We start from the raw sequence: 14149 nt of genomic DNA, 5'->3' as shown, positions 1-14149 counted from the left end.
ATCCTACCACATCCTATCACTTGAGTCACAATAATTCTCCTTTTTTAAAAAACTGCCAAATAGCCTTACTAAACCAACACTACTGAAAACACTGGAATGTGTTTGGCAAATAGATTCTAAGAGAAACAAACTAACACAGAAGAAATTAACCAAGCATGTCTTTGAATTCTCTCCCGTCTTGGCGAATTCTAAACCTGGCCAACGAAAACCCAGGCTATATTTAAAGTTTGAGATGTGAACCACTGTATTTAAAAAGGCCGTTGAAGAATGTAAGTAAAGAGAAGGATTGCAATGTCTTTTCTCCCCTGCCTTTTGCAGCGACACACAAGACAAACTTCTGATATAATTGCCACTTTCCCTACTCTCTTACAGGGGCTCAGTAACTTTTGTAGAAGAATATGCAAAAGTTGAAAAGGATAGCTTTCGCCACCATATATTAATGGGCAAAGCTATGCCAACTTAAGTTTTCATACAACTGTTATGTTATCATTAGTGCATAATTACTAAAGTGCTTGTTTACAGATTTCTTTATGTATATGTGTACAAATATGAAAAATTCAGAAACAGGTGAAACAAAGATGGAGTTTACCTTCCATGTTCATAAAGAATATTTATATCTGAATTGAATGGAGGAAGAAACAAAGGTGGGCAGAACTATGAATGTAAATACTGCATTACCTTTGTATAGCAGGGTAGTTTATACATACACTCACAAATTTTCAGACCTTTCTCTTTGAAAGCTGGGTACACTTTGAAAGCTAGGATTTTCTAAATGCCAGAGAGACTGTGTCATGCGACTTACAATATCTCATGACCTGCATTTTACTCACCCTGGTTGCTGGGAGAATAGAGCCACGTCACAAGGCTTTTATGTAAACCTAGACTGTGTGCAGCTGATAGCTTTTCTCAGACTTGAAAGCGACATTGTAGAGCTATCCTTGCCCATTGTACATACATTAATTATTTCTGTCCTGATGGTCTCTTCGATCAGAATGCCTTTGCAAGCTTTCGTAGAGCTTCAAGCAGAACCCTGCAAACTAAGTATGACCATCACTTCCGAAAGAGACATGTGCATACTGCATATATACATTGAGGTGATTGTCTTTCCATCTGCGGAGGCACTCCTGCAATGATCAACACTTCCCCATGCCTTTGATAGTTTATGGAACTTTATTTAAGCATTAAAATAATAGCACACCTGTTTTTTAGTGGGAGCGAATGGCTCATGTTCACATATCAATATGACTGTTCACACAGCCCATTAAAAAGTGTGTGTAAAGAATTAATTTTGTGTTGTTTAGTCGTTTAGTCGTGTCCGACTCTTTGTGACCCCATGGACCAAAGCACGCCAGGCACTTCTGTCTTCCACTGCCTCCCACAGTCTGGTCAAACTCATGCTGGTAGCTTCGAGAACACTATCCAACCATCTCGTCCTCTGTCCTCCCCTTCTCCTTGTGCCCTCCATCTTTCCCAACATCAGGGTCTTTTCTAGGGAGCCTTCTCTTCTCAGGATGTGGCCAAAGTATTGGAGCCTCAGCTTCAGGATCTGTCCTTCTAGTGAGCACTCAAGGCTGATTTCCTTAAGAATGGATAGGTTTGATCTTCTTGCAGTCCATGGGACTCTCAAGAGTCTCTATTTGTAATCTTTTGCAAGACATTTTGAGAGCCTCTTGGGGTCATAAAATAGCACACAGGCATTCTAAATAAATAATAAATAAGTTCACCCCTCTCCAAAAAGTGCTGCATTCAAGAACACTTAAAATAAATCTCCTTCTCACTTTCTATATGCATGTGTGAGTGTGCGCACAAAACTGACAGCTTGAAATTCAGCCTTGCTGATTTTTTCCCACTACTCTGACTTGAATGGGATGTGAGGAAATGTCCGTCATGAAGCAGACAATCAAGTGCACACTGCTCTCCCCCGGCTCTTGTTCTGTTATTTTATTAGCAGGGAGATGCCCCAGTAGCAGGAAGAGGGGGGACCTTGCTCCTGTCGCTTCACAGAAACAATTGTCCGCATTGTTTGCACATAGCGGCTCTTCTTATGTTTCCTCCTTGTGGAACATGTTAATATGCACAACATGAAACATGACCTCTTCCAAAATGTATGCACTCCGGATCAAGTGATTGCATTGATGCCTCCCACCTCCACCATCCCCAAGATTATATAAAGAATGCTTTCTGGCAGCTTCAGATCCCTGAATGACTCCACTGCATTGGAGAGCCAAGGTCAAGTGGAGCCATTCAGACACTGAACTGATTGTGAGAGTAGACCGTTATAGAACTGAAAGGCACATTCCCATGATTAATCTGTGTGACCTACGCTGGCAAAGCTCTATGAATGCATATTTAGATATATAAATCATCATAATTTGATTAAAGGGGAGGAAAACAGATGTGCAATGCTGTCCTAGAAATGGCACTATATTGTTTCTGGTTGAACCATGAAAGCATGCCAAGTAAAGTCAGCAAAATATATTTTGTTGGATGACAAAGAATGGAAAGCAAAATTGTATACCTCAGCAAGTAGTTTTTTGTCTCCCGCTGCACTGGCCTTTTATTTAATGAATGGTAAATCAATAGAGATTCAATACAACTGTGCCTTCAAACAGCCTAGTTCTCGAATGTTTTTGCTCCCGAACGATCGAAACCCAGACATGACTGTTCCGGTTTTCGACCGTTCTTTTGGAATCCGAACGTCCAACAAGGCTTTCGTGGCTTCCTGCAACCAGTCAGAAGCCGCACTTTGGTTTCGTATGCTTTGGAAGTCGAACAGACTTCCGGAACAGATTCTGTTGACTTCCAAGGTACGACTGTACAGAGATCTTTGTAAAATGGCTATGGATCTCACGTACAATACTGTAGTGTAGAGAAAAGATGTATGTATTCTTGCCTCATTGCATGTTGAAAAGATAACGTCGCTGGTGCAGAGCACATTTCTTTTGCCCTCAGCAAAACAGAGTCCAGCAGAAGTAAGCCTCGTTCAGACCTCTTTAAAAGGACCGCAGTGGGTTAGGGCACTGAGGGCTCATTTTATTGCCTACTGTGAAATGCAGGGTTTCCACCGCCAAACGTTGCAGGGGGAAATTTGCTGGTGTTTGACGCCGCTTTCGAGTGAATTGGACGTCGGGTTTTGGGCAAAACATTATTTCCAAGGGAAATAGCTGAGTAACATTGAACATAATACCTGGTCCCACAGCTAGCTATTCCTAGCAGAATAGCTTGTGTTATAGATATTGTGCTTATGTTATATTTTTGTACCTGAAGAAAAAACAGAAAATGATGGACATTTCATTTTTTTTAAATAATGCAAGAGATGGGAGGCAGCAATCTTTACCGCTTACCTTAGGAACTGTGATGATAAGCAACTGTTTAATATATTCTCATAAGGTTGATTAACCCTGGCATTTCTCTCTCCTTTCTTTTTTCTTTTTCTTTCTTTGTCCTATATTCAGATTTCTCTGATGGCTTCAAGCACAGAAATCGGAGGTATGGGGGGTTGCACTGTCAGAGAAACCATGGAGGTTTCTGCAGTTACAATCTGTCTTGAAGGGTATAATTTGGACTGTGGTTTCCTCAAGCATCACCCGCCCCATTTGCACCCAAAAGATCCTGGGAATTTCAGTTTGTTAAGGGTGCTGAGAGTCGTTAGGTGGCGACTATTTCCCCTCACAGAGCTAGAGTTCCCAACAGGCAAAAATGATCCTCTTTTAAACAGGCCTGACTGACATGCAATGCCCTTTAAAATGTGTCAGGGGGGGGAATTATGGGGTTGTTCTTTTTTATTTTGATGACTTATCTTGCGTTTTTATATTGTTATTTCATGTGGTGGGTTTGGTTTTTTTAATTATTAAAGATTTATTAGTTTACAAAAACACGTGCCTCGTCTCTTTTTCCAAGTTGTGTTTTCTACAGATCAGTTTCATTTGTTGTGAGACATCAGTGTGCCATATGATTTTATGTTGTGAACCGTCCTGAGGGGTGTAGACGCAGGGCGGTAGACAAATTTAAATAATGTGGGATTTAGTCCCAAGTAAACAGGTTTAGGCTTGGACTGTGCCTCTCCCTCTTGGAGGGAAACGCGCTTCGTTAGAAAATCAACCACCTTAAATCTCAGTTTCTAAACCTAGGCTTGCGAAGCTTTCAAGGCCTTTTGAACTACGGCTCCCATCACCCCTGACCATTGGCCACGCTCACTGGGGCTGATGGGAGTTGGAGTCCAACAGCGCCAGGCCTGCGACGAAGTCGTAAAACCAGCTTCGCCTGAATGGCTAACGCTCCCGTCCGTCATCCTCTTCACCCACCCTCTCCCTTCAGGCGGCGCGCGCTGTTTTATTCGGAATGGCGGGGAGGCGGGAATGCGCATGCGTTCTCGGGGAAGTGCCGCTCCCTCCGCCCACCGTCCCTTGAGAGTTTTAACCTTCGGCGTATTTCGGGCAGGGCGGAGCCGGCGCATGCGCGGTGCGCGCCCCGGCTGTGGCAGGCGCTGAAATTCAAAATTGGACGGCGGTTTGCCGCCGCGGAGGCTCAAAAGGGTGAGGCTGTTTCGGGAGCCAGACGAGGCGAGGGAGTTCGGTGGCGGAGATGGACCCCTTCACTGAGGTGAGCGGCGCCCGCTGAGGGAGCCCGGGGGGCGGGAGGGAAGCGGGGCGCCTCGTCCCCTCTCTCTGGGCGCCTCAGCTTTGCCGAGGGGGCTTTTAACTCCCTGGGAGAAGAGGGCAGGAGGCGGGCAAGGCATTCCTCTCCCTCCCGATTGGCTTTAATTGGGCCCAGGTGGGGTTTTTTTTGGGTGGGGGGGATTTGGGGGGGGTTGCCTTTAAGTCGCTTCGGGTTGCCCTGCGATCCTCGGATGGAGGGCGGAATAGAAAGTCAGTCCATCATCATCATCAGGTGATTAACAGATTTAATAAACCAAATTAAATGTCGGAAAGCGGATTTCATCCTGAAGGGTGGTGTAGAAATTATAATGACATATAATATATACAGCGAGTAACAAATGTAGTAAATAATAATGAATGTAAGTGGACTTCGTCCTGGCGGCCCTTCCTTGGCCTGCGATGCGTCCCTACTCGAGAGTAATAGCATTGGCGTCGTGGCAGCACCTCTGAGTAAACCTAGCCAACGAGGCTGCCTTTCTGGGCTTGCAAGCCCCCTTTCGCTCAATTGGGTTTCTCTCTCCGCCCCTTAGTTAGACCTCTCCGCCCCCGGAATGTTTTATTGGTTTTAATGCCAAATCTGTGTGCCTTTTGCCGTTCTCTGCCTGGCCTGGGGCGCGGGGGGCTTTTGGGACACGATATATGTCCCCCTCGGTTAAAGACAAAGTAATGCTTTTGAAACGAATCCCAGTTGTAAAACTGAAAGTCGACCCTGCAGAAAGTGGCGCTTAGTCAGTGATCTGGCTTAGAGGGTTTGAGGATCTCCTGGGGACCTGGAGCTCTTGGTATGTTTGTTTGAATCCCTGGCCGTATTCTTTGCTCCGGGTCCTAATACAAAAGCCAGTAAAGGAAAAGGGCAAACCAACATAATTCAAATAGCTAACTCCAAGCACGTTGATTTTCCACTTACTTTCTTTCCAAACTGCCTCTTTTCTCTTGCCGTGACTCAGAGGAGGGAAATGAGACTATGGGGTGTGGCATTTCCAAATAGCTGTTCTTTTGCGCTCGTCAGAATGACTGCAGGGATACAGAAGCAAACGATGTCACTCACTTTTTCCTGAATTATTCCAAGAGTTCATTTAAATGCTTCTAAAAGTAACTTAAACATGTGGGAAGTCGATGAGATTCTGGAACTATATAATCAAGCACAGCCTATTTTTAATGCTTATTTTTTTAAAAACGCTAATCTTCTAGGTGTCATGTAAAAATACATTTCTGTATTTTTATGGTGATATAAAAAAAACCTGTTGACCTTTAAACGTGTCACATTCAAATGTGGAATGAAATATTAGTGTCTGCATGCAGAGCATGAAAATTACTCTTTGCCACTTAAAAGTGCCCAAAGTATACTAAGTGCTGAATAAACAAAGGTAAGACTGTCTCTGTCCACAGGCTCTTAAACAGAAAGGAAGGTACTGAAGCATTATGTTGTCTTTAATTTGAAACGGATCTTTATAGTGCAATACTGTGTTTACTCTAAAATAAGTCCCATGGAGCTTTGTGGGATATACTTCAAGAAAGTTGTGCATAGGATTGACAGATCTCTAAAATGTCAAAACCTCTGAAATAAAGTCTGAATTGTAAGAAAACCACTTAAGAAATTTGAAACTTGCACAAATTCCTTGTGTTCTTTACTACTTCAAAGCTGCAGTCCTTCTGAAAGTAAGGCCAACAGAACACAGCACAACTTAACTCTGAGTAAATATGTGGAGCACTCTCAAGGTGCCCTCAGCAGCTCTGTGCTAACTGAATTTAAATTATATTTAAGCGGTCTTTCAGCTTACACAATGAGGGGTGTGTCAGAATCGACGGTTATCTTCTTGCTTCTGATGCTGCATTCAAACATTCACTTCTTCTCCTTAATTGGAAGTGAATGACTTGATGAGACTAGTTCTGAAGAGATCCCTTTTCAAGTTCTGTTTATTAAACAACTTCAGTGTGCTATGTGCTGGAAATCTTCCAGCCGATCCACACCCTTCTTAGAGATGCAGTTGTACTTCTTTTTGAGTTCAGAGCAATCAAACCTGATTTGAATTGTTGATTTAAAATTGTTTGCAGTATTGGATGCTGTGCTAATCTTTAAAGCATCTGGAACTTGAAAAGGAAATTTCACCAGTTTTACAACTTCATCTTATTTTTAATAACCATGCCAGTCTTCTGCCAAAAGCTCTCCTTCCAGTACAATGGAAAAGGCAGATTGCTTTGACAGGCAAGCTTTTATTAACACAAGGAAACCTTATGCTTTTCTCTGTGGAGTTCTGTGATGTGAAGGAAAACAACTCCAAACACATGGAAAAAGTATCTTGATTTCTGCAAGCACCATGTCTTTCTTTACACTTTTGTATTAATGTAGAGAAGTAAAGCAGAATACTTTACACATTTGTAAGCTCTACGTTCTTGAACACATTTTGGAATAATAACTAAATATTGTTTTTAATTAGCAGTAAACTATTAAAGTCAAATTCAAGAACCGGCTTACGGAGATGGGAATACTGCATTAGAAGATAGAAACGTGCATTTTTAATTTTTGAATTGATAATAGTTGGGTTTCATATTCTTCTTGCTTCCTTTGCCTTGGGCATCATCATAATCTACACTGAAGTCCAGTATTGCTTCTATCTACTTGGCCTGAATTCTCATAGCTTGGTTTGCATATTATATTTAACTCTTAATATTGCAGTGTCAGCAGTTTTCAAATGAATGCTTTTGACCTTGAATTTTTTCAAGCTCTGCTCCGGATGCCCAGTAACTAATAATATATGTTCCTCCTTGTAATATGGCAATAATGGCCTTTTTTCATATGGATTTGGTAAGGATTGTAAAGCAGTCTGCACACTATGACTTGAGTTCATGCTTGCATATATAGTACCGTTGATGCATTCCACTTGTTTATAGGTCTCATTTAGAGTTTGTTAATAATGCACATTTGTGGATAGTTCCTATGATGGCTATTCTCTACAGCTGGGGGCAGTAATGTTTCGGAATACCAGTTGCTGGAAACTACAGGAGGGGAGAGTGTTCTTTTATTTGAATCCTGCTTGCAAGTTTCACACAGGCGTTTCGCACTGCGAGAACAGGATGCTGGACAAGATGGGCCAGTGGCGTAGCGTGGGTTGTCAGCACCCGGGGCAAGGCAAGTAATTTGCGCCCCCTAACCCGGGGCAAGGCAAGTAATTTGCGCCCCCCCCCCCTGCTGCACTGTCCCTCCCCCAGATAGTCCCTCGCGCTCTCTCCGCACCGCACCGCACGCCTGGCACCCTCCCCTCCACAGTGGGCGGTGACCCGGCGGCTCGGATCGGATTCGCACAGCAAGCACTGCAGTGAGAGAGAGTGAGTGAGCCAGGTAGGGGCAGAGAGCTGCGAGTGCGAGCGCGCCCCCCCCCCCAGATGTTGCGCCCGGTGCGGCCGGCCCCCCCCTGCACCCCCCACGCTACGCCACTGAGATGGGCCATTGGCCTGATCCAGCAGGTTCCTATGTTCATGTATATCTGTACAGTTCTCCAGATTAGCTGAGAATCGGTATGGGTGCGTGCAAAGATATATCCTTTATGCTGCTTTTCTGATGCCTTGTGTCCCAATTCAGCAGCAGGATGAGTGTGTTCCGGGGTGGAGGTCTGGTGGTAGAAAAGAGATGGAGAAAGTTGTGCCCTTGCACGTATCACCATGGACAAACTTTGAATGGAAGGGAAGCAAAAAGGGAGCATTTCTGCATCATATTCTGTCTTCAGTTCTACGCAGTGGTGAAGCTGCAAGCTCTGGCACCGGGGACGGAGAGCAGATGGGGGCATGCTGCCGGCGGGGGCGTGGCCGTGATGGCACCCCCCCTCCCCAATGGTGGCGCTCCCCCCGTTCCTCTGCCAGTGGTTCTGCGCTCAACGTGTTGGCCTACTTCTACATGAAGTGTCTAGTCATTTAGACCAAATAATGCCACTGCTTCTAGGGTTCTAGCCTGCTGATTTTAGATATTCAGCTCCCAGCAGTTTGGGCTCCACAAGCCACAGAGACATGTGTTTTGTTATGATCGTTAGTCAGCCAGGGGCACATATTAATGCACCCAGTATACCCCAAATAAGAAAATGGGGGCTCTTTCAATAACTGCATCTAGCTTCTGGGACTTCTGAGGAAATAAAGAAACGAGAATTTTTGAGTGCTACTTTTATTTATGTAGGTTTCAAGTGATTCTGATTGATAATTGAATTGTATTGACAACTGTCCTGAGGATAAGGTTGCTGAAGGTCTAGAAAGCTGCATTTTTGTTCTAAAGATTTATACCACATCTTTCAATCAAATCATCTTCAAGACAGCTTACAAGCAACAGCTTACATGAATACAAACCCTCTCCCTCCCCAAAAATGCATACTGTAGCAGCCATTAGCTGATGGATAGGTCCAGAGCATGCTTCCCTCCAGTTCCCTCCCTGGCAGTTGGAACTGAGTGTCTTTTCTTGCAGGAAAGCAGATGCTTCTTAATTGGGTGGTGGATGGGCCAGATTGGTTTTCTCCTTACTGTGATGTTCTTCCTGGGACACTAGTCCCGTAGTTGGCGGCAGAGGCCAGAGTTTCCCTTTGCTTAGGTCTGCAGTTCGGGCCAGTTTTATAGAGTTGAAAATTCCTAATAAATGACATTTGATGTGTAATGACTAAAATAATTGGAAGTAATAGGCTGATGGATCCAAATGGAATGTGACTGGCAGGCTTCCCAGCTTTAAATTGCTATTGTTTAGCTATTGCATTGCAACATATTTGCTATTTAATCTCACATCTGGATAGTCTTCAACATGCAAGTAGACCAGCATTAAACAGTTAGAGCCACTATTTTTACATTCCTAGTAATTTGAGAAAAAACCCTTGCCTACAAGCTTGTCTTGCTTTCCTGAACTGGAAAATTCCTTCATTTTGCAAATACTTCCCCCTGCTGGTTGTTCTTGTTCTGTATTTAATTCTTTCTGACCCAATCTTCTACCAAATTTTGGATAACGTGCAGGACACACTCATTAAAAACAATAATATTCTGAAATGATATACAGCATAAAATAATGAGCTGGGTTTAAGAGCATGGGATTTGCCTTCGTCCACTCAGGTTTTTTGTGTGAATAAGAGCCACCTGCAACGGTGTCACTCAAAACACAACTAAGACATTCCAGTTGGTTTATGCACTGAGACTGCCTATCTCCTCCTTGGACCAAGAAAAAAAAAGGTTTTGTTAGTAGGAAGCTGCAGAAATTAACATGCTACTTGTTGACATCCCACTTTCATCAAGGAACTGATTGTATTAACAACCTGAAAGCAGTGCAGTCCCCTTATCAACTTACCCATAATAATCTTTGTGTAATATTTAGAAACTTCTAGAGCGAACCCGTGCAAGGAGGGAAAATTTGCAGAAGAAGATGGCTGGGCGGCCCACAGCAGGAGTGCGGCCTACAACACAAACGAAAAGGAGCAGAGAACCTTTGTCAGAAGCTGGTAACCAACCGCTTCAGCCTAGCGAAGAAGGTATTTTTCACTTGCATGAGATCGTGTGTGATTATACTCAGGTGTACAGGGCTTTACTTGCTCAGTTGTCTTGCTTCTCATTTAGTAGCTAAATGACATTGATATCTAGTAATAATAAACATGAAGTAATATCAAAGCTCATTTGGTTAATTATGGGGCTGCATTCTGGAACTAAAGTGTAAGAAATACCATGTAGATTAATGCTGAACTATATCAGGCATTTTATAAACAAAACTGTCACATGTTTATTCATTTGTATCATAGTATTTATATACTACTTAATACAGTATTCAGAATTTCTAAGCAGACAGTTTGACTCATTAAATCATTTTTAAAGCAAGATAAAGGAGGAGGAGACAGTAATAACTGGAAATTGTCTGAGGGGAATAAAAGGAGGGTAAACTTTTGTTCTTGTCTGATAATTTTAAATTTCTTCTTAACTGACTGTTGTATTTACTGCCATTGTAGCTTTAGCCTAAAAGCCAACCCACCTGATCCGCTTTCTCCCCCAAAACAGCTGCAGCAAAGGCCAGTACAAAGCCATCACCATCCAAAAGACGTTGTTCGGACAATGTGGATGTTCCACTTTCTAATTCAGAGAATAGGTATCCAATTAACTCTTCTTCAATGGACCATGCTGCTTCTGAAATGGCTCCTACCTCTCAGATTATTGCCCCGTCCATTGAGACTGAAGAGCAGGATGCGAAATCTGAGCAAACTCCTGTTGCTTCAGTTAAAACACGCATGCAAAAGCTGGCTGAACAACGACGCTGCTGGGATAACGGTATGTCTGTATTGTGCATGATATGTATAGCTTAAAAAAATCTGCAAAGACATAAGCAAGGGAAAGTTCAGTATGTCTTCATGCCATTGTGGTGTTTAAAAAGATACCTAATTGCAGGCATCCATACATCTAAATTTCATATGTGTAAAATGTTTTCCTTGGGTGGGGGAAGAAGTTGTTTTCTGGTTCAAGCTAGTTTGGCTTGCCTGCCCATAAGTAGCTATACTAGTCACATACCATGAATCAGTGACTTGAAAGGAAAAGGAGCTGTCATTCCCAACTCGTAAAAAAAAATTCTGATCGCCTCAAGGCGATTCTTACTTGATGCAGACAACTGTGAAAGTTTATCCCATACTTTTAGCACCGGTTAATCCTTGGTCGTTGCACAAACTTGCACTATGTCTATTGTATTCAGTTTCATGGGATCCTCTGGTACATAGGTCAAATATGAAGTGTGAGTTCTCTCATGGTTCCCAATATCTTTGTCTCACTTGTGGTGGGGGGGGGGCGCAAGAAGAACAAAGTAGCCTTTCTCCCCTGTGGGTTCTTGTAATATTCCACAAGTGATGGCTATAGATATGTTTAGAAGTAGTTGGGCAAGCTGGCTTGCTTCAGAACATTTTTTATCTCATTTGGAATTTTTTTTAGTAAGAATTGCTTTAATAGTCGTGTGTCATATAGTTCCATAACTCTGTTTCTCTGTATTCTTAATTTTCAGATGTGTCTGAAAGTTCTTGTATTTCTCCTATTGAATCAAACAAATGCGTCATTTCCCCACCCAAACAACTTCCCCTTACAACTGATACCCCAATAGGTCGAAGAGGCCGTTTAGCTAACCTTGCTGCTACAATTGGCTCCTGGGAAAATGACCTAAGTCATCCATCTGCAAGGCAAAACAATACACAAGAACAGCCTGGTACGACTTGTTTATCCAAATTGTCCACTACTAGTGGAGCATCTGCTAGAATCAATAGCGACAGTGTGAAGCAGGATGCTGCATCCTGTTTGCAAAGGGCTGTTGAGCCATCTGTGAATAAGTCGGCAAACTCTGAGATATTGGTAAGTGATCATATTTAATCTGATGTTTATTTCTATCATACAGTGGAGAGGCTGACAATATGAAGATGTAGTCTTGCAACCCTTCCTAGAGAATTGGCCCCATTGAAAGCAGTTTAGGAGCTGGCATATTTAAGAAGGTGCTATAGAAGTGGCAGTTTCAGGAAAGGAAATACGAGTTTGTAGAGTGCAATCCTTAACAGACATCAGAATGTAGCAAAATCCTAATCTGAGTCAGGCTTTGGGGAATTGGTGAACAATTGTAACACGTTTAAAAGATAAACTAGGCTGAAAAGTCTAGTGTCAATTATAAAATCATATCTAAGCATACTTCACCAGGTAGTTACTTATTGAGATCCTCTTGTAAATGGCAGGTATTAAGGAATGCACATAAAGATATTACAGAGACAATGTAAAGTTCTGATCCCTGTTGCAAATGGCTGTTTTAGCTGTGTTAGTGAAAACAGCAGTGGAGGAGATGGAAGCATTTGTTTAGCTGTCCTAGTAGAATAATTTAGAACAGCAAAACCACAATTACTAGTGCTGCATCTGGGAAATCCATTGGCAACATTAAAAAATTAGGTGGATAATAAATAATCTTTGCTGTCTTTCTGAGCTGAGAGTGACAACTCACTGTTCTCTCTAATCCCCTTTCAGGGAACTAATAATTCCATAGCAAAATCTTCAGGAACAACTAGCAACCATTCTAAGGAGACTGAGGTACCAAAACGACTGCAGCAGGAAAAGGCCACCCTTAAACCAGCATTGAAATCTGCATTATCTCAGCCACTTTCTGCCAAAGAGGAGCGACTCAAGGGAACACATGTACAATTTGATTCTAAGGATAAACCAGCCACACCAGGTGAAGGGTTGCACCATTATTTAAAGCAGCATATGCTGTAGAGATTTTAACCAGAATTTTGTATAGAAAATGATTTCTGCAATTAGCTGACGTAAGTGATATGGCCATGTCGGAGTGAAATTTGAACGGTTTAAGCATACCTGGAATATACTGTGTGCAAAGTTTTAGCTAAGCCATGAGAAAAAATATATATTGTTTTTTGTAATTTCGCAATTTATAAGTTGTATTAAAGAACTGCAAAAATGAGCTTTAAATAAACAGATCCTCCATCTGCATATATATTAATTGGTAGTGAGTAACGTTTCGTGTAGTTCTACACATGAATTGATGGCAACTTAAGAGATGACTTGTTGAAATCTACTCAAATGTATTGGTACCATGTAGCCTCCATGCTACTGTGTGAGACCCCTTAATTTTTCTACCTCCACCTATTCTGATCTAGTGCATGTTTATTTAGAAGCAATTCCTGGTGTGTTGATTTGAACATACTTTGGGGTAATGCCTTTTGATTTGGGATTGCTTAAATTCTTTTATTTTACTGTGCTGGAAGACCTCTTTGTCATAAGAATTAAGACTTATTTAAAAGGTTCCATTTTTTTATTGGAGACGAAGAATAATTATCTGAGCATTATTCAAAACTAGTTTCACACAGTTACATCAGCCTGTGCAATTAGGTTTCTGCCAAGATAAAAGAGTGTCTGGATTCTGCATGGTGGCATTTGATATTGGGCTGCAGCTTTTAAGAAAATTTTGTGCCTTTCCAGATGATAAAAGTTTTTAAAATGTTAAGCAGCTTAGTATTTTCTACAATAAATCTGCTTTCTCACTTGGTTATGGATGTCTGACCTTCTGATCTAAATTCGATGAAACTAACTATTGTTGAACCATGGGTGACAGCTTGAAAGCACTTCTGTTAATGCTTTGGAAAGCTCATCTGTTAGGGATTCCAGAGACCTAGATGGAGAATTTGTGTACCTTACCTCAGTTGCAAAATTAGGGTCTTTTGTATTTAAAGTTTTTGGAATGGATAGAAAGGGCTGTAGACAACCCTAGTCCCACTCAGAGTAGACCCATTAAAAATAATGGACATGATTAACTTCAGACCATTAATTTCAATGGGGTTATGAGTGCAACTTAGTTGGATATCGCTGCAGAATGATGCTTATGTGAATAATTATAGCTTTTTGAGAAGTACTTATGCTTAACTGCCCCAATTCTCATCAGAACATGTTCAGATATGGAATCTAGTATAGTTGTATAACTCTGTGTATGAAGAAGAAAAGAATAATGCTGCACTTCA

At 42.0% G+C, this 14149-nt stretch overlaps 1 protein-coding gene across 4 annotated transcripts in view; it reads left to right on the top strand.

Moving 5' to 3' along the window:
• Window positions 1-14149, top strand: part of ANLN (anillin, actin binding protein) — a 495425-nt gene that overhangs the window by 459023 nt on the left and 22253 nt on the right. The window contains exons 1-5 of one of the 4 annotated variants that reach the window (XM_083407016.1): window positions 1-269; window positions 9994-10147; window positions 10665-10931; window positions 11650-11990; window positions 12645-12849. In XM_083407016.1, coding sequence (XP_083263142.1) covers window positions 10042-10147; window positions 10665-10931; window positions 11650-11990; window positions 12645-12849 — 919 coding nt within the window. In that variant the 5' untranslated portion in view covers window positions 1-269; window positions 9994-10041. Of the gene's footprint in view, window positions 270-4413; window positions 4603-9020; window positions 10148-10664; window positions 10932-11649; window positions 11991-12644; window positions 12850-14149 lie in introns of those variants that run through there. The other 3 variants (XM_083407015.1, XM_083407014.1, XM_083407017.1) reach the window with 3 other exon arrangements.

The sequence above is a fragment of the Podarcis tiliguerta genome (genome assembly GCF_965153285.1).
Source record: "Podarcis tiliguerta genome assembly, chromosome: 12".
Lineage (NCBI taxonomy): Eukaryota > Metazoa > Chordata > Lepidosauria > Squamata > Lacertidae > Podarcis > Podarcis tiliguerta.
This window is presented reverse-complemented; position numbering and strand designations above follow the sequence as displayed.